At 36.3% G+C, this 27,194-nt stretch overlaps 1 protein-coding gene across 5 annotated transcripts in view; it reads left to right on the top strand.

Annotated features, from left to right (window-relative positions):
• pde10a (phosphodiesterase 10A) overlaps positions 1–27,194 on the top strand; it is a gene marked incomplete at its 3' end in the record, with an annotated part of 110,175 nt that overhangs the window by 67,805 nt on the left and 15,176 nt on the right. For 3 of the 5 annotated variants that reach the window (XM_052572764.1, XM_052572759.1, XM_052572761.1), the window contains 9 exon segments: positions 1,416–1,547; positions 14,752–14,780; positions 19,580–19,703; positions 22,056–22,105; positions 22,846–22,986; positions 23,734–23,889; positions 25,581–25,631; positions 26,672–26,730; positions 27,021–27,072. In XM_052572764.1, the coding sequence (XP_052428724.1) occupies positions 1,463–1,547; positions 14,752–14,780; positions 19,580–19,703; positions 22,056–22,105; positions 22,846–22,986; positions 23,734–23,889; positions 25,581–25,631; positions 26,672–26,730; positions 27,021–27,072 (747 nt within the window). 5 annotated transcript variants of the gene reach the window in all.

Here is a 27,194-nt window from a genome sequence, read left to right as displayed (position 1 = left end):
CTTCAAAGTCTTCCTTTTATTGTATAAGTGTCAATGTAATAGAAAAAAATAACCCCTGCCATTGAGTCTAAGCCAGATTGGAATCAGTTGTGGTTGGCCCAATTTACACAACATAAATCAGCTAAGATATATTGTTTTTGAACTGATATCATTGCAGAAGCAGAGGTTTTTATACTGTATCTAAGGTTTGGAACATTGTTTTTGCTATTGTGGGATGTCGTGTGTTAACATTTGTAAATACTACAAAAATGATCCATAATTTTGTTGGGAGGTATAGCTTGTCTGTTCAGAAAATGTAAGCATTGTGGAAATGTGTTCAATGACTCCATATTGTGTGAAAACGACATGAAATGTGTGAATGGTATGGCCACAATAGACAGATGCTGTGCTAATTGTGTTTAGAGTTTTGAAAAAGTGACAACTGCTTGGACAAATGCTTGTTAGCGACTGAAAAAAACTGTAAATATCGGATGATATTTATCATGCATCCCCAAAACACAATGAGCTGCATAATGAAAGTGGTCCCAGAACAGAGCTTTGCAGCACCCAACTTTTTTGCCAGCATCTGTCATATGACCAAACCGTGTATTAAACCTTTATCAATCTTTTAAATTTCCAGTCTAACCTGAATCCTCTAAACCTCCATCAAATTGATTTTGTTTATGATTAGTATGACATGACAATTTTACATAAATGGCATGATTCACTCAAAATTGCAGATGTCATTATGGACTTTTTCCAACAGTATAAAAGTAGCATAAAAGTTTACCTGCTATATATTTAGCTACTAGGCCGTCATTGTAAATATGATTGTAAATAATTATTAATTAAATTGACTGGCTAAATTAAATGTGAACAAAAGCTGAAAACCTTCTTCTCATATGATCGCTTTATGAACAGAAAAAAAGTAAAAAATAAAAAAGTTTTTCAGTATACAGTACAGTCCAATATAATTTAATTTGTGTAATTTGTATGTGTAAGATGTGCTTTATAGTCAACTACAACGGTCTTGTAACTACTCCCATGTCCTGTCATGAATGAAGCTTAATAAAAATGCCAAGCACATCTGTCCATTTCCATTTTCATGTCCATTTCCAGTGAAATTATATTTTGCGAACTTGTTCCCTGTGCCATTTGTAGCGTCTTTCTAGCAGACTATATACACTTTCTGTGAATTAGAATCACACTTAATATACCCATACACCCTGTTTGTTGTTATTAACAACAAAAATATGTGCAGTTATCAAGCCTGGGAAGGTTTTTTTATGTTTTTTTTAGCCTGTTTTTAATGCTTTTAAGTGGACATGCACTGACAAGATCCTGATATTTTCACACTGGGCTGATGCTCCTTATTCTTTTTCTTTTTTTTGAATGCATGTGAGAGGAATAAACTAATCTTGTTCACTCTGTTGCAGGTCTGACGGATGAGAAAGTGAAGGCTTATCTCTCCCTCAACCCGCAGATGCTGGATGAGTTTGTGCTGGAGAGTGTGAGTGCAGAGACCGTAGACAGATGGCTGAAACGGAAGAACAGCAGCCAGCCTGCAGGTACGGACTCATGGCCGTGTGCTCCAATATTCTTCATTAAGAGCCCTATGCTCTAAAAATAGTGTTGTGTTTATTTTTTGGTGATGATGTCTTTAATTTTGAGGATGGCCATATTATGGACATATTATGAATGTGTTATGTTTCTATGCTTATTTGCTGATTAACGTACCATATGTAAATATATAACAGTGGTTCTCAGCTGATGGGTCACTGGTTTGGTCCTAAAAAGCAATCTAAAAATGCAACAATTAGTTGAGATAAAATATAGCTAGCCATTTAATGTTGCGTATCAAAATTAATTGACTTAAAATAATATGATTTAAATCAGTTATTTAAAGGAGTAAAAAGCACTTTTCATATCCCTTTTTTTTCTGATGTCAAAGGTTTGTTTATCCACTCAAACTATGGTATTTTGGAACAAATTCGGTCCCTTGGTAATATGGCTAGTACTATTATAATATCTTGCCCTGTGTTTGCTCTAGCTACTAGGCTGGGCGTCAGCAATTTATGGTCATTTCAGTGCATTTCAAAATTATATCTAAAGCACTAATTCTTTTTTTTTTTATATATATATAAAGTAAACGTTTATTGTTTTGTGTCAACACTTTGTTTTGTGTTTTATTTTAGTACTAAAACAACTAAACTACAACTGAAATTAAAATAAATATGAACTATATAGACATTTAAAAAAACAAAAGATGAATTGATAAAACATACAAATAAAAACTAATTCAAAATATTAATAAAACATATATCACTAGTATATCAGAGATACTAAAATAACACAGATCCTGAAGGAATTGAGAACATATCAACGATTGAGAACATTATCTTTAAATTGAAATTAATATATAATTAAAATTATATTAAACTATTCTTTATAGTAACACACACATACTGCATATTTCTATTTGGACAGATATTGGTACATTGATACAGTTTAGAATCAAATACATTTTGTATGCTTGCTCATTACTACAAATATTCATACACATATAAACATGTATTAATTAAATCAAATTACATTTTTAAATCTTAATCTAATAGCCATACAGTATATTGGATCTTTTCCAAATTGACAGAAATCTAAATGGCACAATACAGTTCTGTTTTGAACTTCTCCTGTGCATGCGTCTGTGTGTATGTAACCTGAACAGCAAAGATTGCAGAAGGCTAAAGGGTTAGGAAGTATGGGAGAGGGGGCTTGCTGGGTCCTTATGGGTCATTAGGGCTGTTTAAGCGGGACTGGCTTCTCTGTGCACAACATGCTTCATGCCGCGGCCCGCTCCACTCGACCCATCACATCCATCAAGGGCCCACAGGGTTGGCGGCCGGCCCAGCTCAGCTACTGACGTCAGAGCCAACCTCCAGGGGCATACAGTCGGTCGGGAGGGGGACTGGAGGAGGGTGAATGTGTCGCATTTTGGGAATGTTTTCTGCATGAGTGCTGCAGCGCTCTCTCACAGGCTGCCGGCTGATGGTTAACCTCGGCTGGGCAGCAGGATTTTTCTCAGGCACCGTTTCAACATCAGTCTTTCTACAAACCATGTGTGCCAGATTCTGCCTTGGCCTGTGATGCATATCAAACAGTGCTTTGAATTATCATGCATGTTAGCTTTCAAATTCTTTGTGCACGTCTATGCTCAAAGGTTTTTTTTTTTTTTTCTCACTGAAACACTTTTCTCAAGTGTTTTTTTATAACACTTTATTTGCGATGACAGAAAAATAATGCCATACAACTCAGTGATCAAATTTATGATTTACCAGATCCAAGTTCCAAGTATATTTTTTTTGTATGTATATATATATATATATATATATATATATATATATATATATATATATATAATAATTTTTTTTTTTTTTTTTTTTTAATTTTCCAGAACTTTGTGGAATAAATTAAGGGGGCATTTACACAACACTGCTTTAAAAACAGTTCTAAAATAACGTTTGGTGTTCTGTAAACATACCATGATATATAAAAATGATCTCAATGGGACTGCCAGTGCTAGACTTATTAACAGAAAGCATTTTCATATTAGATTTTGGGGTGTAAATTCTGTGTGGGCAGGGTCATTAGTACACAGTAAACTCCACAATACACAGCTTCCACAGTAACAATGAACTCCAGGCCCTCCCTGTGAGAGCTGAAAACCTCTGATGTCTTCTGTCATGTACTACAGTGCTCACTTACCACATCATATAAGGAATAATGAAGTTCCAAGCCTAATTCTCTTTGATTGTTATAGACCTTGCGCTCCAGAGCCATTTATAGAATTTTGTGTTTGAAATTTGTATATTTCTATGTCATCACTGTTGAAGATGAGGTGAAGTGTATTTACTTACTGTAGAGTTAACAAAAGTTATTATGAGCATTGTAATATTTTGACCGAATGTCATAAATTTCATTAGACCTGGAAGATTTAAAAAAACTAGCAGTTCATTCATAAATCCATAACATTTTACCATCAAGCTGTGGGAAACTAAACGGCAAAATAGGCAGAGCTACATAAGGTCTACACGAGTCTGTGAGTTGTCCTTTAAACAGTCAAGTGCAGCTTGTAGAAGTAGTTATAATGCAGTATCTGAAAATGTTGGTCAGGATTATGCTGATAATTATTATAATAATTAAAAATAAAATGGTACAATTGAAGGGTTAGTAAATAATTGACTAGAGGGCTGTTCTGTGTTGAGATTTTAGCACAACAACTTTTAAATCCTTATAATTCTCTCTTGTTTTCCAAAGAATGACAAAAACAATTTGCAGTATATGAGATTTTGATGTTTGGTGTGGAAAATTGTTAAAGGTTTTTCACCGTTGTTCACTAAATTAACAAAATTAAGAATGATTTTTAATGCACTTTTGCACAATATGAATATGTTGTTTAACTGCACAAGATTTTTTAAATGACCGCATTCATGAGACAATCGGTGCAGGTTACTCACAAGGCTCTAATTGAGAAAAACAAAAGCAAAGCTTTCCCAGAATTCCACGTAAAATCTGAACATCTTTTATTTGGATAGGTCACAAGTGTACTTGTGAGATCACTGATTAGTTTAATAATAGGTTGTCCTAATCTGGAGTCTTGAGCTGTGGAGATACCCGGACATCATATGATTCATTCCTCTGTTGAGAGCCTCATTACAGGCCTAACAGCAGGGCCAGTGGCTTCGGTTCATGTGATGCTCTTCCTATCTTTCTGTTCCAACTTTTGCAAAACTGTGACCTGTAATACCTCTAGCATGTCAGGCCCTTTTGAAATCAATAAAGAATCTAGAGTCAAAGTGCTATCAGTCTTTTTGTGTGTGAGTGCATTGTCTCATGCATCATACAGTATATACTGTATATGTATTGGTATATTATATGTGAATATTTCTAGTGTATATTCTCTGTCTCTGATCCTGAATGTGGTAGTCTTAGCTTCTGAAGTACCTCAGCATTAAAAATAAGGTTTGCAACATAAACAGTTCTGACAATGTGACACCGAATGATTTGTTAAATCAATAGGCTAAAGGACAGGACCTTTAGAATATTTTCTAATTCTGTCTCAGGGTCTTCAAGGGTTCAACGCTGCCTTCAAGTGTTTTCAAGGATGGATCTTGTTGCTGGTGATGGAAAATGACTAGACTTACAATTCAGAGGTCAACACCTGTTCAATAAGACACTTATGAGTAGATCCTATTTTATTTGTATGATTTGGTTTGAAATTTTGGATGAAAAGATGTTAAAGGTGCAGCTTTTTTTGGGAGACGGGATCGGTCATGTTTTATGTCTTGTGACTGTTTTTACCCTGGAAGCACACACTCCCAACACTCTAGCCTTTATCTCTTTGTTGACTTTCAAATGATTCAAACTAGTGTTATATTAGCTGTTTTTAACAAATAATCTATAACTATTTATGTGTATTTAAGATGTATTTATTCTCTAGGAAATCCTGGTCTGTAGATATGAGTTATTTAAAAAAAAAAAAAAATGTAATGTATATACATGTCTGTAGCACAAGGTGAAGGAGGAGTTGTCAAGAGCCTATTTTTATGCGCATTTGAAGTATCGCATCAGAAATGAGTGATGGAAATTTCAAATAAAAATCCCTTAATTCGCAAAAAAGTTTTTATGCTCACTTGAGGTGGATTTTGACTTGTGAGAATAAGGGTAATGCGACTAAAAGGAGATGGAAACGCATTCGCCGAGTAAATTCCTCCATCTCCATCAAAACAGTCATATGACGGCGCTATGGTACTGCAAAACCTAACCAGTGGACCAATCTCATTCCTCAGCTTCTGAAATGTTATGGTCATTTTGAAATGTCCATGCAAAGTCTGTCATCAACGTATTTCTGTATAATTGCCTCCCTGTTACACGACTGTGTTCCCAAACAGAAGCATCCACCTTCGAAAGCTATGACCGCATTTATTTTGTTACGTCTGCTCGCTCTCTGGTGCAAATACTTTTTTATGCAGGGCTATGAAAATTATTATATTCCGGGGTTCCTCCTACCTTTCATAGTGATATATACCCTAGTGCCAGTTCTAGCAGGAAGTGACTATTTTGTTCTCTTTGACTTGTTGGGTGGAAATGGTGCTTACTCGCAAATGTTTTATGTGATATTTCAATTTTGCACATAAGTAAAATTCGCAACTTTGGATGGAAAACCGGCTATGGTTAAAAAAGTATTTCTGTCATTCCTATACCTCGTGTTCCTCATACCTAAACTTCATGTTGCTTTAATAAATCTAATAATAATAATCTAATAATAGATTTGTTGATCCAGTTCATATATACCAGCGTAATAATAAATCGTACTGATCCAGTCTCAGCAGGACTGTTATTACTAAATAACGACTTAAATTTCAGTCCGTGCATCATAAAAAGCTATCATAAGACCTTGAATATGACGCAGGTCAAGTCACATTTATTTCTATAACGCTTCATACAATCTAGATACAATCTAGCTCAATGTTGTTTCAATTCATTTCAGTAACTGTTTATGTTGCAAAGTTCATCAATTATGACACAAGTTCAATTCAGCTATGAGCAGCTGTGGAAAAAAAACAATAATGTCATTATTCAGCTCAGTTTAATTCAGTGTTGTTACATTGATCTATGAGCAGCTCTGCATTAGACAACAGTGTAATGCAAAAAAAAAGAAAAAAGAAAGAAAGAATGAAAGATCACAACACTCTTTAAAGAGCTTCATTTATGTCATTTTCCTAGACCCTAGACCTGAGATGTAACACATTACTCAGCTCAAACCAGTCAGTGGTGATTCAGTTCAGTTCAATGTTGTTGCAAAGTTAGTGTCACTATCCAGCTTAATTTGATTCAAATTGTTTTTCTCATCCAACAGTATCAATGTAGTTAAATCGATAATATTACTGAATATTATTTGTTTTAAAATAGGATATATTTATAGTGCTTTGTGTCCTTTGTGAAGGCTGAAAGCTCTGTTCCCTATTCACTGATGGAAGAGAGTGACAAGTAAAGTAGTAGCATTTGATTTGAATGACATGAGGGTGAATTAAGGATGACAAAATTCTAATTTGAGGTCAATTAATCCTTTAATACTTACGCTTAGTGGTTTGTTCAAATCCCTAACTCTAAATACTGGTGAGCACTACTAATGATGCATCACTGTGTGTGTGATAGTGTGTGTGCAGTATGTGATTATGTGTCTGTGCTTTAGTTGAGACTAACAAGAACCCCCAAGGCCCCAGTGACGTCTGCTCACTCCACCTCATTTCCACCTAGCGTTCCCCTGGCCCTGTTTTCTTCTCACACACATGCGATCTTTGAGTAATTGATAATCCCAAATCTTTCGCCGCTCTGCCTCTAGAGAAATCCTACATCTGGACTGATCCAGTGCCTCGCTGTCACACACACACACAAACACACACATGCACAGCGTGATTCATGACCTACTCATTCAGTCTGTCTTTAGCCTAGTGGCCCTGATGACCCAAGCCGTACAGGAGAGCCGCCAATTACATGCAGCTAGAAAATCCTGAAATGTGCGGTAATTCAATAACAGAAGAGGAGGCTGCTTGAATGTGTGGTTTGTGTCCAGCTCGGCGCCAGACAGGGAACGTCTGGACACATTTTTAAGAACTTCTAAGAATTCAGTACATTCTTCAATACATTCAGTTAATTCATCAAATTAGTTACGGTATAATAGAATTTGCCGTTTTTGAAATTGTATTGGTTCAGTCTGGTACATCACCCAGCACACCATTATTAAACCACTGATCCATAATTCAACATGAAACAGTATTACATTACTTCCGTAATACCATATTGACGAATTTGCGTGTGAAACATAGGCAGGATTTTATCCATTGGAAATCAGTTGAGTGATGAAATTGGTCCGTTGGGGTAGGTCGGAAAGGGTAGATTGGAAAATTAAATAACTTGATGATATCAAGTGCTTGAAGTGGACAAAATTCATGTATTTAATAATTTATTTATAATAAAAGAAATAAGTACTTTTTAATAATTGACAATGTATGCCACAATCAATCAATCAATCAATTATTAAATAACATTTTCAATACAAATTAGCACAAGTCAAGCTGCGATACAAAACAGGACCACTAACTCACCTGCCATTACTACTCTATGGATCCATTCAGAATTGCTAAATCTCTGACCACTGCATAATCAGCAAGCATTACTCTTGCTTTCAAGCAAAAATTACATACTAAAAATAATAATGATACTGAAATCTGAAAATCTGGTTTTCTCTGCATGAACTTCTCTGCATGAACATGAACTGTTTTGAACTTATTGTTTGAATTTGTTGACCAGATCTATTGTCCTTTCTAATCATATGGGATCATATAATCACCCAGACCCTGATGCTTTTACTCCTGAGTACCGGCAACATATCAAAAAGTGCCGGTACACACAAAAAAAAGGTACAGGTACTCTATAGGCTAAAATATAGAAGTGCCAGTATTGCTCACTGGTGCATACCGGCCCACTTCAAGCATTGATGATATTAATTCATAGATTGCCCCATCAAATGTGTGTGCGTGGTTGCGTGCGTGCGTGTGTGTGTGTGTTTTGCTTTGTGTTTTGTTTTGTTGCTTTGTTTGGTTTGGTTTAATATTTTTTTCTTTTTTCCCCCTTTTTTTAATATGTTTTTTCTATAACGGTGTGCCCAGCTTCAGGGTTGTGTAGTTAAGGTGCTATATGCACCTGCCAAGCAGCCTTCATTGAGATAAATGGGAATACTGACAGTTTTCTTCAGGTGTTCAGACTTCCTTGTCTCAAAAAGATGTTCTGAAAACGCCAAGTCACAGTAGGAAAATCAGTCTGTGAATGGCTTAGATAGCTGTGTCTGCACATTAAGCTAGGATGAAGTGAAAGTGTTTGTTTAAAGGTAAGATTTATGTTCAATATAAGTTAAACTCTATTGACAGCATCTGTGGCATGCCGCAGACACTGAGAAGAATTTATATGAAATTGTGGGTAATGCCTTACCTCATTGTAGGTGCATCACTGTAATCATGATTTTTGACTGCCACAATAAGGTATCAAACTGCTGATATCTGCTTTACTTTTCAAGCTGAATTGAGAGTTTTCATTTCAGTTTACACAAAGGATATGGAGCTGATATTTGTCCGCAGAGAGCTGGACAGAAACACATCTGCAAGTCCCTGCATTGATTACCAAACATTTCCATCTGGGAATAACAGAAATGGAAGGAGTATGACGTGAGCATAGGTAGCCTGTGGCGCAAGGTGGAATATTGCCCTCTCTTAGCTGCTCAGTAGATCCTGGGCAGAGAGACACTTCTAGATCTTTCAATGTTGGAAGAATTTTAGGTAACACTTTATTTTGATAGTCTTCTTTACTTACTATAAGTAACTTTGTAACTACATGTCAACTGGTAGTCATTAGAATAATAGTAGACTGTCTGCTTAATATCTGCGAACACTGTATTTTGATCCCCCAACAGACACTCTATATTGACTAAAAGTAACTTTGCAAGTACATACTGAACAGTATAGTTGTGGATTATAATGAGAGTTTGTCGCAGTGTTACTTAAAGTAGAGAAATGTCTAAAGTGGATTTTGAAATATAGTGTATATATAATCATATAATTGAAATATAGTGTAACTGCATTTTGAGACATCCCAGGTCTGCTAGAAATCTTTCACATATAAGAAAATCCCATAATGCATTGTGACAATTTTCACTTGTGAGAAATGCATCAGAAGAATTAATTTGCAGTGTAAATAGTTATAAAAAATACTACTGATATCACTTTAAAAAGTTGGGTCTATTTTACCCACATTTCTCTGTAAAATGTCCTAAATAACACTTTTAGTTGTCTTCAATATGGACAACAATGTACTGATTTTAATTGTAAAAATCTAGTGGACTTTACTATTTGCATTCTATGCCTCTGTTTTTCAGAAAACGTCCCTTGGTCCCGTATGTAACCATGGTTCCCTGAAGGAACAAGACGCTGCGTTGAAATGCTATGGAAACGCATTCAAGCATTCAACCTGTATTCATGCGCTTTTAACAATACAGATTGTAACAAAGCAACTGAACAGCATTAAATTGGAAAATAGTGTGTCAATAAAGCAAAAAGGTTCATTGAAATTAATGATGTCATCATCTAGCTCAGTTCAGTTATCTATGCAATCAAGCCAATGAAATCACTGGAAATTAAATGTCCCCAACTAAGCAAGCCAGAGGCGACAGCAGCAAGGAACCAAAACTCCATCAGTCAAGTCAAGTCACCTTTATTTATATAGTGCTTTAAACAAAACAGATTGTGTCAAAGGAACTGAACAACATTAATTAGGAAAAAAAGTGTCAATAATGCAAAATTACAGTTAAAGGCAGTTCATCATTGAATTCAATGATGTCAACATTCAGCTCAGTTCAGTTTAAATAGTATCTTTGCAATCATTTGCAATCAAGTCAATGATATCACTGTAAATGAAGTGTCGGCAACTAAGCAAGCCAGAGGCAACAGTGGTAAGGAACCAAAACTCCATCAGTGACAAAATGGAGAAAAAACCTTGGGAGAAACCAGACTCAGACGGGGGGCCAGTTCTCCTCTGACCAGATGAAACCAGTAGTTCAATTCCAGTCTGCAGCAAAGTCAGATTGACTTTGGTCTTGTCCAATCATCTGAGACAAGGTCTTTACAGGGGATCCGTATCTGGGGCTCTAGTTGTCCTGGTCTCCGCTGTCTTTTAGGGATGTAGAGGTCCTCTGTAGGTGCTGATCCACCATCTTGTCTGGATGTGTACTGGATCCGGGTGACTGCAGTGACCCTCTGATCTGGATACAGACTGGATCTGGTGGAATAAGTGAGAAACAGACTAATATTAGCGTAGATGCCATTCTTCTAATGTTGTAGCCAGTACATTGGGTGTTATGGGAAGTGTTCCCGGTTCCGGTTTACGTAATTAATGCAGCCTAAAAATCTTTAACAGATTTGGATTATTAGAAGCGTATTAGTGTGTTATGTGTAAGCCAGGTTAAAGAGTTTTTAGTCTTTAATCTAGATTTAAACTGAAAGAGTGTGTCTGCCTCCCGAACAATGTTAGGTAGTTTATTCCAGAGTTTAAGCACTAAATAGGAAAAGTATCTGCCACCTGCAGTTGATTTTGATATTCTAGTATCATCAAATTGCCAGAGTTTTTAGAACTTAGCAGCCATTTAGGGCTTTATAAGTAATAAGCAAGATTTAGAAATCAATACGATGTTTGATAGGGAGCCAGTGTAGTGTTGACAGATCCGGACTAATATGGTCATACTTCCTGGTTCTAGAAAGAACTCTTGCTGCTGCATTTTGGTTAGTTTGTTTATTAAGATTGAAGAACAACCACCCATTAATCTAACCTTTAGGTCATGAACGCATGAATTCATATTTCTGCTTATGACATTGAGAGCATAGGTCATAATTTAGATGACAAATGCTAGAAGTGTGGCTTTCAAGTGAAAGATTGCTATCAGATAGCACATCTAGGTGACAAAGAATTTACAGAGCAGCCATCAAGTCTTAGACAGCGTTGTAGGTTATAACATTCATAGTTTTTAGGTCCTTTAATTAACACCTCTGTTTTTTTCTGAATTTAGCAGTAAGAAATTACTCCTCATCCAGTTGTTTATATCGACTCTGCATTCTGTTAATTTTTCAAATTGGTATGTTTCTCCCGGCCTCAAATGAATTAGATAAATCAGGAAGATTAGTTACAAAGCAGTCATTTGTGGTAAAAGTGATGGTTCTACCATACTTGTAACAAGGAATAGAAGTTACAGTTTTAGCTGTATGAAGTTTACATGAGACTGATCTGTGATCTGTGATATCATCGCTTAGCTGCATAATTTCAACACCATCAACATCAATTCTATGTGACAGTATTAAATCTAGAGTATGGTTTTGACAATGAGTAGGACCTGACACGTGTTGTCTAACCGCAATAGAGTTCATAATGTCTATAAATGCTGATCCAAATATTTTTTTTTATTATCAACATTGATATTAAAATCACCTAGAATTTAAACTTTATCTGCAGTTAGCACTAACTCAGAAATAAAATCAGCAAAATCTTTAATAAATTCTGTATGGTGCCCTGGTGGCCTGTATACAAAAAGAATACACGCCACACCTCTGTTTATCAATTTCCACTGGCTTCCAATAGCTGCTCGCATAAAATTCAAGGCATTGATGTTTGCCTACAAAACTACCACTGGCTCACATTTACCTAAATTTGTTACTTCAGACTTATGTGCCCTCTAGAAGCTTGTGTTCTGCAAGTGAACGTCGCTTGATTGTGCCATCCCAAAGAAGCACAAAGTAACTTTTACGGACTTTTAAATTAAATGTTCCCTCCTGGTGGAATGACCTCACCAACTCAATTCGAGCAGCTGTGTCCTTAGCCATCTTCAAGAATCGGCTTAAAAACCCATCTCTTCCGTCTTTATTTGACCCTCTAACTTTAACACTCACTATTATAATTCTATTCTTTAAAAAATCTAACTTCCTTTCTAATCTTTTTGTATTCTATTTTCTTTTCATTTATTATGCAATTGTATGTGTGTGTTTATGTGTAAAGACCTCTAGCTAGCTTGCTCTATTCTTTATAATTATTATATTATTTAAAATCCCATGTTACGTGTACTGTGTTAACCTAACTGAGACTTGTCATAGCACTTATATATCATTGCTCTTTTTGTTGTTTTTGATTGCTTCCACTGTCTTCATCTGTAAGTCGCTTTGGACAAGAAACCAGTCATCCACCACTGTGACCCTCAAACCGCCCGTGTTACTGCCTGAAGTAGGGTACCCCTGCATCCAGGAACACACGGATGAAACTGCGGTCCATCGTTTTTACAAAGTAGCACCCGTGGAGCTCTTTTAGGGAAAAATAGCTCTTTTGAGGAAATGTTCATTTTAGTGCTGAGTCTTACAGGGGAAAAGGCCACTTGCAGCACAACGGGGGGTAGTGCAACCTGAAGTGCGCAACCCACTCGACATTGAACGACCACCACTGAAGCTCGGTACTGCAAACCCAAGAAGCTTCCAAGAGAGCATTGAACTCGTAGCTCACTTGAAGACACTGCATGGAGCAGAACGTTGTTGTTGCTTGGCTCTGAAGCAAAAAGCTGGTATGCATTGCACATGCTGCCTTTTTATGCTCATACTGTGATCAGCTGCAGCTAAATGCAATAACTGCATGCCAATGTGCATTGGCTTGTTTAGTTTACACTCAAAGTCTTTCGAAGCGAGATCCCAGTTCGTCGGTCACTGACGTGACGTTGAGAATGGCCGACTGAAAGGGAACTAAAACTTTGGACCCCTCTGTATATTCATATATATAATTTTTACACTATAAAGATACAGGAAATATTAATAAGAAGGGTCTTAAAAATCGTATGACTTATGAGCAAAACTGTACCTGTTAGCAGTCACCTGTTGACATTGCCTGCTGTTGCAAGGGAGCTGTAATGCTTGCACAGTCTCCTCTGAGAGGACAGTGTTTATCTGCATCACTTCCTGTGTTCCACACAGACTGAGCTTCTTTCTGAATGGGGGAAGCCACTGAGGAAGAGTTTGCTGAACGTCTCCAAATTTCTGCTAACTTGCTGACCTCAGAAACAGGTGTTTTCTCAGGAGAACAAGATGAGACGGCATATTCACAAATTCTCCTGTTTTATCCCTGTTTATCTGCATGTGTTCATAGCTGCGTAGGTCATTTGTTTGTAGGTAGATGGAGCTTTTGCAAGCCTTGTATTTAAAGTGCATGCCACGGCTAAGGTCTCAGTTTATAAAAACTTTGAATTTTACTTTGAAGCTTCAGATTTGAAGCTAGAATGAACACTCATCACTGAAGTGGAAAATTGTATGTTTGGCTGCATGAGTTACTCATTGGATGTTCCTTAAGACCGTGTTCCAACCAGGCAGAAAAAAAAATGTTTTTGATTTAATCTGCTGCAAATATGACAATTGGAAAGTGACAGAACCACGGAGCCCCACACATGGCATGCAGGAAAAAATAATAGGCTAAATCGTGTACACAATTTACTAATTCGTTCCCTCATTGTACTAAAAAGTGCACAGCGAATTTAGCAAATCGAGGGAACGCAATAGTAATCGTGTGCACATTTTAGTACATTGAGGGAACGAATTAGTAAATCATGCATCAGTAAATCAAATTTATCATTTTTTTCTTGCATGTCATGTGCGGGCCTCCATACAGAACATTTTGTTGGTTGCTTGGTTTCTTATTCTGTCCTGTTTGACTCTCATTGTCCCAGAATTATTCAGGGTTTTGTATATTGTATTCTGACTGAAGTACAGCATGTTTTGATTTCAGACAGTTAAAATGTATAGTGTGAGATGCGGTTAGAACATTGGAATCACTTTCAGTTTACACGTCAAGTTGAAGTTTGTGTGTTTATGTATGGAGCCGTTGCTTATTTGGGTTATGCTGGTTTGATCCTGTTTCTCGTGTTTTTCTCTTTTCTCTTTTCTATTCCTCTAGTTCATCTAATTGAAGACACAGCATAAATATAAGTGAAATAAATAATAATAACATTTTTAAATGCAAAAGACTAAGGCAAAAAAAATCTTTATTCAAATGAAGGGACATTGTGTTCAGTCTTACAAGTGACAATGTATTACAGTATGCTCACCTTCATCAGTATTGAATTGGTTTTCTTTTGTATTCCAACAGATGAGTCTTCAGCGAAAGAAGTTAGCAGGGTAAGTGAGGCATCACGTGTGTGTGTGTGTATATGTGTGTGTGTGTGTGTGTGTGTGTATACAAGAAAAAAGTTTTGCATGTGTGTTTGATGTGTCAACATTTATGGGCCATATAGTATGATATAGTGATACAAATTTTGTAAAAAAAAAAAACTTGATTTTATTATTATTATTTTTTTTGTACTTGTTTTATAAATAAAATATGGTGTCTGGGTAATCAAGTAAATCAAAATATAGTCCACTAAGTACTCATCTTAAAATATTAATAACAATATAAAAGTTTTTCTTTAACCACAGCTTGAAGGGGAATTACAGGTGCATCTCAATAAATTTCTGGGAAAAGTTAATTTATTTAAGTAATTCAACTCTTCTAAAAAATAAATTCAATGCACACAGACTGAAGTAGTTTAAGTCTTTGGTTCTTTTAATTGTGATGATTTTGGCTCACATTTAACAAAAACCCATCAATTCACTATCTAGAAAAGTTAGAATACTTCATAAGACCAATAAATAAAATTAAACATAAAACTTTTAGTGAATTGTTGGGCTTCTGGAAAGTATGTTCATTTACTGTACATGTACTCAATACTTGGTAGGGGCTCCTTTTGCTTTAATTACTTCCTCAATTCAGCATGTTATGGAGGTGATCAGTTTGTGGCACTGCTGAGGTGATCTGGAAGCCCACGTTTCTTTGACAGTGGCCTTCAGCTCATCTGCATTTTTTAGTCTCTTGTTTCTCATTTTCCTCTTGACAATAGCCCATAGAATCTCTATGGGGTTCAGGTCTGATGAGTTTGCTGGCCAGTCAATCACACCAACACCATTGTGTCATTTTACCAACTTTTGGTGTTTTTGGCAGTGTGGACAGGTGCCAAATCCTGCTGGAAAATGAAATCAGCATCTTCAAAAAGCTGGTCAGCAGAAGGAAGCATGAAGTGCTCCAAATGTTCTTGGTAAACGGGTGCAGTGACTTTGGTTTTCAAAAAACACAATGGAGCAGCACCAGCAGATGACATTGCACCCCAAATGATCACAGACTGTGGAAACTTAACTCTGGACTTCAAGCAACTTGGTCTATGAGCTTCTCCACCCTTCCTAGGACCTTGGTTTCCAAATTAAATACAAATCTTGCTCTCATCTGAATATGACAACTGTAGCCAATTTCCTTGACACGTCTGTATGCCTTGACCCTAGTCTCAGTCCATTCCTTGTGACGTTCACTCAAATTCCTGAATCGATTTTGCTTGACAATCCACATAAGGATTGTTCTCTTGGTTGGTTAGGCATCTTTTTCTTCCACACTTTTCTTTCCACTCAACTTTCAGTCTTCCCCATAATTGTGTAACCTAGCGAACCAAACTGAAAGAGCATTTTGAAAGCTCAGGAAACCTTTGCAGGTCATTTGAGTTGATTAGGTGATTGGCATGTCACCATAATCTAATTTGTTGAGATAGTGAATTGGTGCGTTTTTGGTGAGCCAAAATCATCACAATTAAAAGAACCAAAGACTTAAACTACTTCAGTCTGTGTGCATTTAATTTATTTAATACACAAGTTTCACAACTTTTTCACGACATTCTAATTTATTGACATGCACCTCTATATTAAATGGCCTTGTTTTACTTACTTAAAAAGTATCAGTCGAATGACAAAAAGCAAGTAGTAGACTTTGTACATCAGGTTTTTCAGCAAAGTTTTGAACATGGTGATTATTTAGAAATTTGCATCAAATATGATACCATAGGTGTTATTTATTTAACCTTAATGCAATCAAATCAATGTTACAAATGAAGTGGATTTCAGGCAGGATGTTTTAGTTTTAGAAGTAATATTTGACCACTTTATTAAAGTGTATTGCAAAAGTTTGAACGTTCATGCCAAAAGACAGCGAGTCCCAAGTGGGGTCAGTTATCAGGGGAGAAGCGCTCATGGAACACTTCATTGAAAAGTTTCTGCTAATAATCTCTCAGCAACACATATATACATACAAACATGCATACAGCTGCTAAATATGAAGGTGTCTGTTAAATGACAAACGGCAGAACACAAACCCTATGACAGATTTATATGAGGAGAGGCAATGACCTGTTAATGAGATCATTGCCACTTTAATGGACTGATATAGCACCAGCACACACTCCACTCCGAGTACTTAGGGCTGCAGATTTAGGGGACAGAGATGAAGAAGTTAAATGGGGCCGGCAGAGAGGGACATACAGCAGAAGACGATGGAGACAGTGTGCAGGAACAGGGTCCAGGAGGACGGGGAGGGTGGGCTGTGGAAACGAGGACTTTTTGGAGAAGGACAGCAGGGACGTCACATGTTGTTCTGCATAAACAGGATGTGTAGGAAGCCGTTCCCGTGGGGGAGCACCTCACACACCCCTCATCCACCGGCCCACTCTGACCTTTCACACAGGGACAGAAATAGACATCCTTGCTTGGGCCATTCTAAATTTCAAATATGTAAAAGCTTTATTCAGAACTGATTTCTGCATCATACACAGACCACCCATGGCCTCTGTGATCTTTATTCACATTTCATGTGGAATGAAAAAATGTTTATTGGATGTTTACGATTATGAAAGGCTATGTTGTACTTTTGGCAAAATTTGGTCACACTTTAGTTAGGGGACCAATTATTTATATTAGCTAACTATTAACTATGACTTTTGCCTCATTAAACTACTAATTTGTTGATTAGTAGTTATTAAGATTGTTTTTAAGTTTTGGTATGAGGTAAGATTAAGGGATCTAAAATATGGTCATGCAGAATAAGCAATTAATATTTGCTTTATTTATATATATATATATATATATATATATATATATATATATATATATATATATATATATATATATACTAATAAACCAAAGGTATCATAGTTATATGTACAGTATGCTAATAAGCAACTACTTAGAATTGGTCCCTAATCTAAAGTGGTACCCAAATTTTTAAGGCAGTATTAAGCAATGCAGTACGACGAGACTGGAATAAAAATACAAATAAATAAAAACTCCACCCTGAATGGTGGATGAAAGGAGACTATTTTCTGATTAAATGGACCAATTTACCCAGTATAAGATATATTTTTGCTTAATGCTAAATTCTATTGATTTAATCATTAGTTTCTTTAGTTTTTTAGTTGTGAGTAAAAAAGGAATGCAATAATTTACAAATATCATAAACTTATATTTTATTCACAATAGAATACAGATAAAATATCAAATGTTGAAAGTGAGACATTTTGAAATGTCGTGCCAAATATTGGCTCATTTTGGATTTCATGACAGCTACAGATTCCAAAAAAGTTGGGACAGGCCCGAAAAGTTAAATGTACACATAAGGAGCAGCTGGAGGACCAACCTTTTAGGTAAATTTGCAACATGATTGGGTATAAAAAGAGCTTCTCAGAGTGGCAGTGTCTCTCAGAAGTCAAGATGGGCAGAGGATCACCAATTCTCCCAATGCTGCGACGAAAAATAGTGGAGCAATATCAGAAAGGAGTTCCTCAAAGAAAAATTGCAAAGAGTTTTAGTTATCATCATCTATAGTGCATAATATCATCCAAAGATTCAGAGAATCTGGAACAATCTCTGTGTGTAAGGGGCAAGGCTGAAAAACCATTCTGGATGCCCGTGATCTTCGGGCCCTTAGACGGCACTGCATCACATACAGGAATGCTCTGTAATGGAAATCACAACATGGGCTCAGGAATACTTCCAGAAAACATTGTCGGTGAACACAATACTACATTCGCCGTTGCCGGCTAAAACTCAATAGGTAAAAAAAGCCATATCTTAACACGATCCAGAAGCGCAGGCGTTTTCTCTGGGCCAAGAGTCATTTAAAATGGACTGTGGGAAAGTGGAAAACTGTTCTGTGGTCAGACAAATCAAAATTTGAAGTTCTTTTTGGAAAACTGGGACACCATGTCATCCGGACTAAAGAGGACAAGGACAACCCAAGTTGTTATCAGCGCTCAGTTCAGAAACCTGCATCTCTGATGGTATGGGGTTGCATGAGTGCATGTGGCATGGGCAGCTTACACATCTGGAAAAGCACAATCAATGCTGAAAGGTATATCCAAGTTCTAGAACAACATATGCTCCCATCCAGACATTGTCTCTTTCAGGGAAGACCTTGCATTTTCCAACATGACAATGCCAGACCACATACTGCATCAATTACAACATCATGACTGCGTAGAAGGAGGATCCGGGTACTGAAACGGTCAGCCTGCAATCTAGATCTTTCACCCATAGAAAACATTTGGCACATCATAAAGAGGAAGAAGCGACAAAGAAGACCTAAGACAGTTGAGCAACTAGAAGCCTGTATTAGACAAGAATGGGACAACATTCCTATTCCTAACTTGAGCAACTTGTCTCCTCAGTCCCCAGACGTTTGCAGACTGTTATAAAAAGAAGAGGGGATGTCACACAGTGGTAAACATGACTTTGTCCCAACTTTTTTTGAGATGTGTTGCTGACATGAAATTTTAAAATCAACTTATTTTTCCCTTAAAATTATATATATATATATTTCAGTTTAAACATTTGATATGTCATCTATGTTGTATTCTGAATAAAATCTTGAAATTTGAAACTTGCACATCATTGCATTGTTTTTATTCACAATTTGTACAGAGTCCCAACTTTTTTGGAATCGGGTTTGTAATATTTTTCATAATATTAGTGAAAAGCAACCTTTATACTGTCTAATTAGAAGGACGTCTGTCCATATTGTGTAGTAAGCAGTGTGTGTGCATGTGAATGTGTGTCTTTCTTGTGTCCAGCAGTACCAGGACACAAATATGCAGAGCGTCGTATATGAGCTCAACAGCTACATGGAGCAGCGTCTGGACACTGGAGGAGACAACAAACTACTGCTCTATGAGTTGTGCAACATCATTAAAACAGGTCAGAGTCTTTCTGACTCATCCACACACACTAAACACTCACATATGTTATTACCCAGCATATGTTATGCACTTCAGGTGAATGGTGTTCCACTCATTTATAACACTTAAATGGGCCCTATCATACGCAAGGCACGGCACAATTGTTTTTGCTAGTTTCAGCCCATCGCAGTTTTCATTTTCCCATTCTGCGGCGCGTTGTTTAAATGGCATATGCATTTTCACCCGTTTGTGTGCCCTTGGGCACTACGTGTGTTCAGGCGCAGTGTTGGCGCGTTGATATTTTGAGGAGCTGAAATTAAACTGCGCCATAGACCAACTCAAACCTGGTCTAAAGTCTGGCACAATATTTTTTCTTTGTTATTTAAAGAGCATGTTAGTAATATGTGGGTGCACAAAGCACGTACACTTTGCTTATTACACAAAAAGGGACACTGTAACATGGGAGCAGACGAGTCGTGAGACGTGTGGATCCATGGGCGAGCTTTTATTACACAGAGACGTGGTTGTCATAGGTATGGTCAAACACTGGCAAACAGGTATATAGACAAAGACAAAGAATATTCCTTTGGCAAGCATGGGTTTTCGATGAGTGAACAATATCCAGAGGGTTAAGCAAGAGCTGTAATCCAGTATCCAGAGCAAAAAGTTCAAAACAAGGCAAGGCAAGAAAAAGACTAAACTGTGAAAACTAGAAACAGAGACAAGACTATGAATACTAGAAACATAGACAAGACTATGAAAACACGGAACTGGAACAAGACTATGAAAACTAGAAACTAACACAGAAAGGCTTATGTATTGCAGCTGGGAGGGATAAGTGCAGAACAATACTCGGCAGTGTGTGAAAGGAAGTGCAGTGCTTATAAAGTAAGTCTGAATAATTGTGTGTGTGTGTAATTGGTCTCAGGTGCATTTGTGATTGATATCAGGTCACTGTGATTGGTGCAATGGAGCATGGCAAATGTAGTCCATGGTGTTCTGTATAGTGTGAGAGTCTGTGTTGTGGATGATGACCTCAGGTGGTGAATTAATGGAAGTTCAGTGATCGGATCATGACAGACATGCAGCAGCACACAAACATTTTAAAAAATTTAAAATTACATTCTGCCATGTAAATAGCGAACTAGTGCATTGGTTTATTGCACGTTATGCCCAAGAACACCCATTATTCATTAAGAGAAAAGGGACAACCCATTTAGACCATGCGCCCGGGCACGCTGACCATTTTCCCATCTTTAAACTAGCAAAAGTGGACATGCCCTGAGTGCACCTGCACCAGTTGCTTTAGACCATGCACTTAGATCGTTAAATAAGAGCCCAAAAACTTTTAAGTTATTGTTCTTATTAATATTATCAAACCTCAGTACTGTACATATATGTAAAATGTTACTGAAACATTTTATCAAATGGCATACAGTGCATATTTGCATACTTGCATTTAACATAATGTACAGTATTAGTGTATTAGGCAAACTATAATAACAAGTTTTCACATTGTCGGCATAAACAGTGCATGAAGCTGCCTGTAGAAAGCCTTACAGATGGAGGTGTAGTGAATCCAGGTTAAAAGGTCTAAGTGCTGGTGTTCCCCATTTCTCTCCTCCACACACACACTGATGGAGCAGTGCTCTGCCTGTCACTTCCCATCCACCCACGCTTCATCTGCAGAGCTCTGGGATTCAGCCTGGCCCTGTGTCTCACACACACCAACACTCCCCACTGCACACCTGACTCCAGGATGTGCGCATCACTTGCACAAGCTGACTTTTCTGATATTAAGAAGTGATAGTATATGGATTTTTGGAGACATTTTATACCTTGTTTGTTTTCAAACTATGGGTTATTATAGTTAACTAAAACCATAAATTGATTTCAGTTAGTTGCCAAGGTAACATTTTTCAATTTCTTTATATAATAAAATAAATGACAATAGAAATGACGAAAGCACAACAAATTAATTGCTTCATGTAATTGTAGAAAATCTAAAAAACAAAGATTTTATGATTTCAAAATAATAATAATATAGAAAATACAATACTAACCCAATGACACTGAAGCACACAGTATTCTGTCCATTTATGTCATACATTAATTTCATGATTTCAGAAATTATTTCATATAATTTTTTTGTTCTTTTGGGATTTTTGCATCTCCTTCAAAAGCAAGTAGCATTATATCTTTAAAACATTAGCCATATGTATTAGCACTTTGCTATTTATTTTCTTCAAATGCCATAAAAAAGACTAAAAGAATGGTTATATTTTTGTCCAGTTAAATGTTCCAGGACTGTTGTCAGTCTGTGACACTTTTTATGAGTTTTATTTATTTTCTTTTTTTCTTTTTTTCACAGCCACAAAAGCTGATGGATTTGCACTTTACTTCCTTGGAGAATGCAACAATGTAAGTATTTTCTGATCTGGTTGAGTTTATACATGCTGAAAAGTCTTTAGTGGATGTTAAAGTCATTAAATACACTCGAAAATATGTTTTTATTCATTAGTATCGCTATTTTCCACATATAGTAACTTAAACTGCTTAAACTAAGAACAATCTATATTTTTTCAACAAAACTAATTTCTAAGCACTGAAGCATTAGAGGTCTTTGGATCATGAGAAACATAAACTCTGCTAAATGAGTGCAAGCCTTTTGACTGGTCATGTACAAGTTCTATTTGTCTCAAAATGGCCTGGAATTCCTATAGCTTTAAAACGCTTGGGACCTCTGCTATCTTAATTTCCTCTCTGTTATTCACTTGAGTAGTTTTACTCAAATGCCAAGTAGGGTTTCTATTTTGCTTGATCTATAATTATGTGGAAAGTAATGAATGGATACACCAGTCTATGGTGTTTTTATTTGTAATAATAATTTAGTTATTTATTATTTTTGCTATTTTTCATTTGATATATTGGCCAGTTTTGATGGTGAACGCTTGAGTTTAATTGTATTTATTTTACATGTTGAGACAAAATTATGAAAAGTATTCAACATTTTCAGGCAGTGTTATTCATTAGCAATGGTAGGGACATATAATGAGAACCATTAAGTACCATAAAATAACAAGTATTATATTAAAACTGACCAATCAGGTTATTTTCCTTAACGTCATGCTGTTTTGTTGAAGTTGCTTTCTCTGTCACAGAGTTTATGTTTGTTCACTCCAACGGGGGCAAAAGAGGGGCTTCCTGGGCTCATCCCCTCTGGTCCCATCACATTTGGGACCACCATCGCCGCTCACGTTGCAAAGACACGCAAGACACTACTTGTAGAGGACATCATGGGGGTGAGCCACATGCTGTTTTGCTGTGTTCACTGTTTTCAAAGATCCTTACGATCATTTCACTGCAGCTCATTATGATGCTATTTGAATTAATAATTAATCTAAGTTTTACTAAATTTAGACTTTAGTAACAGTTAAATGACTGTAAAATATGTTGTACAAAAAATCCTTTACACTTTTTTTATTTCAAAAGAAATATTTTGGTGCCTTTGCAGTGTATCAAAGGAATTTCTCACATATTGCTCACATTATTACAGTGCTGTATACAGTAAATATGGTTAAAAAAAATTAAGATAATTTAATTAGAAGGCCACGAACCATAAATATCACAAGCCATCTTTGAATTTACAGTCAGAAGTTATTTCAATACATAACATAAATTCATAGAATAAAAAAGTAATTCATATACAGTATTTGTAAATATTGTAATTATTAACACAATGTAAAAAAGTGGCCACAGAATCTCTACAATTTGTATAAAATAAAAATAGCATGTGTGTTATGATGTAATTCAGGTTGCTATAAAAAATGATTGGAGTTTTGATGACACATATGGATGACATGTGTTTTATAATTACTAATAAACGGCCAATATGTTAATAATAGGCATAATAAGCACCTAGTTCATGTTGAGAATTGGTCTTTATGCTAAGGAGTAAGGTGACTTTTAGGACTGATTAGGACTTTTGAAAAGCAGGACATGCATATACTGTATATAAACTCCTCCCATCACACTGTTTTGTCCTGCAGGACGAGAGGTTCCCTCATGGCACAGGGCAGGACTCAGGGATTCGTGTACATTCTGTTTTGTGTCTACCCATCCTCACTGCCATCGGAGACCTCATCGCTATCCTGGAGCTGCACCGGCACTTGGGCAGAGAGCCCTTCAACCTCAGCCACCAGGAGGTACTCTAAGTCTGTGTTGTATGATGTAGTCAAAAATGGAAAAGTTTTTCCCTTGCATTTTTAAAACGTTTCACATATACACAGCAATGTTTTTAAAATGATTCGCGTTTACACATATCTTCAAAAAACACTGTATTACATATGCCAGGCCAGTAGTTGCCACTGTCACCTTTTTAGTAAACAGTTCCTGTAGGGAAGTGACGATTATATGATGCATCTCCGCTGTTGGTTGTGATATTGGTAAAGTAAATCCACACTTTGCTGAAGAAGCGTTAGCAAACTTTAGCAGCAAGAACAGTAACATTTACTCCGCCATTGTTGTGTATGTTTGTTCGAGCTTGCCTTTAAAATCGAAATGTACTGTGCATGTCTACATTCCCAGCATGTACTATGCATGTGTATAATGTCAGCGTTTTCAAAGATTCCCATGTTGGGGGTTTCCACAGGAACGACAATGGTGCGGTTTAAAAAAAATTGCACTTTGAAACCCATTTTCAAAAATATGCATTTTCAGTCCCCGAAACGCCATTGTCGTGTGAACGAACACCACGTTGAACAATAAAAATCAGCTTGTTTTGAAAGTGATTTCTGTATGAGCTGTGCTTCATGCATCGCTACACTATTAGCATTAGACAGTGAACCTTTTTTGACCATGAAATTCCACCTAATTTCCGCTAATGTGAAAAAACCTTAAATAGCTGGAGTATGCAGTATGATACAAACCTTATGTTATCTAGCAGTTCACACTACATTATAAGAGCAAAGTAGATTATAAACAATGTTGGGGAGTAACTAGCTACATGTAACGCATTACATAATTTAATTACAAAATACAAAATAAATGTAACTATAATTCAATTTTAAAAAAGTGTAATTAAATTACAGTTTCTTAGGAAAATGTTAATCATTACAAAGGTGTTACAGTACATCTAAATATTTTCAGTCGAAAGCTAGGATATGTTGAGTAATATTATGTTGTTGCTTTGCCTGTTTTTGATGTGCACAGTGCCTTCTGCCATTTAAAGCAGTGCTAAACTGATGCTTTTGATTGGTTCTTGTTTGAATTTGCAAAACCACCTATTACAGGGGGGACATATTTATTTGATCCCCTGCTGATTTTGTAAGTTTGCCCACTTATAAAGAAATTAATTGTTTAAAATTTGTATGGTAAGCTTATTTTAACAGATAGAGGCAGAATATCAACCCAAAAATCCAGAAAAACCACATTATATGAAGGTTAGCAATTGATTCGCATTTTAAGATTCAAGATTCAAGATTTTTTATTCGTCACATACAAAATTATATATAGCATATATAACCAGCAGTGAAATGTGAGTAGAAATAAGTATTTATAATAATAATAAAAATAAGTATTTGATCCCCTACCAACCGTCAAGAATTCTGGCTTTCATCGATTGGTTATGTGCCCATGTAGAACACAGATTAGTCCTGACACTTGAAGAAGTTACTCCTTATCTCAGCTCGATAGGTGTAGAAGACACCTGTCCTCCATTTCAACCTCTCCCACCACCATGGACAAGACCACTAGATAATACCCAAGCAATGTATGCTAAGTGAATTCAATGGACTATGTTCTCTAGTAATGTCCCAACTTTACAGGACATTGCTTGTTCATTGGGTGCTCGAGGTTCACATAGTGTGTCTTTGACTAAGTGTATCCTGTTTTTTAGGTTGCAACAGCAAATTTGGCCTGGGCATCTGTAGCCATACACCAAGTCCAGGTGAGTGCCTTTAAGAAAAACAATGCATTGCTTGTTGTTGCAGCTTCACAGTTGTATAAGCTGTTGGATTTGGTTGAACACGCGTGTTTTGATTTCTGTAATCCACTGTGTACATAGACCAGGCTGCTGGTGGGCCCAGTGTAAGCAACCAGACCACACATTAAACACACCTTCGTCTCAGGAGGTGCAATTAATGACAATGCAGTCTTGTTTGTACGTAAACGCTTGTACGCTGTGAATGACACCACTCTGGGTTTTAATGTCCCTGTGCATCACGGGGCTCTTTGGGAGTAAATTTCACTCTGAGACACAAACCTTCTCAGAAGTTCAGAGCCATCAGAACATGGTTGTGATGAGAAGACAAGAAGGACCATAAGTAAAGTATTTTTGGGCTCTAAGGCAAGACACAAGAGGCAAAAACACTGTTTTTCATGCATCTGTCAATTTTTAGCTTTTTTCATAGTAATTATTTTTTCTAAGTAATATGTCAAAAAATGCATGTTTAATTTTAGAAAGCTTGTAATACAAAAATGTATTTTCAATTCTTAATGTACTCATCAACTGGCGAAGTATGGTGATATTTATTTATTTATTTATTTATTTCCATGGGGTTTCTTGCCTCAAGGAATTGATCATTCAAAAATTACATTTAATATATCTTTTGTAATTAATGTTAGAATTATCATTTTTAGTAACCTAACTATTTCCCAAGGAATAGTTCATTCAGAAATGCCAGTTCTCTTGTCTTAACTCTTGAGCTGCCCGAATTACCGTACATGAGAATTTTTATTTCAGAAACAGAAAAGCACTGTAAAAGTACTCCATATGACTTATGCACCATGTTTTCTGAATCTGTACAATAATATTGTCAGCTTTATATAAAAAATACAAAATAAACTAATTGGTGGCTTGTGATCAGCATAATCAGTTAAACATAGAATGCACATAGAGAGTCATTTCTTAGAAGAAGACAAGTTAATTTAGACACAGACTTGTGGTGATTGCCATCTACAAGCTTCCTGTTCATGTTTTGTTCACAGGTCTGCAGAGGTCTTGCCAAACAGACTGAACTCAACGACTTTCTCCTAGATGTGTCCAAGTAAGAGATCTCATGCATAAAAGCATATTTTGTGGGAATTTCATGAAATGTGTCAGAAACATGCCAAAAATCATAAGATACTTTTGTTATTATTTTAATGAAAGTCAAGCATTTTCATTTTATTTTGTACACATTATATGAATGGAGTAGAAATATGATTAATAATCTATATATATAATATATATATATAATATAATATAATATATATAATATATTCATATTATACTGTTTGTATCATGTGATATACCTTTTAAATGACAGGTCTTTCCCTCCTTTTCGATTTCAAACAGAACATACTTTGACAACATAGTGGCAATAGATTCTCTACTTGAACATATCATGGTGAGTAGGTTTTCCTTCTCTCAGTAAGGTCACATGCTTGGTCATGAGGACAAACATGCTGTTCTTCTGTTGCTCATCTGTGTCACCATCAATGCCAGAGAAATGTGTGCATGAAAGACCTT

This window comes from Carassius gibelio, chromosome B13, assembly GCF_023724105.1.
Source record: "Carassius gibelio isolate Cgi1373 ecotype wild population from Czech Republic chromosome B13, carGib1.2-hapl.c, whole genome shotgun sequence".
Taxonomy (NCBI): domain Eukaryota; kingdom Metazoa; phylum Chordata; class Actinopteri; order Cypriniformes; family Cyprinidae; genus Carassius; species Carassius gibelio.
This window is presented reverse-complemented; position numbering and strand designations above follow the sequence as displayed.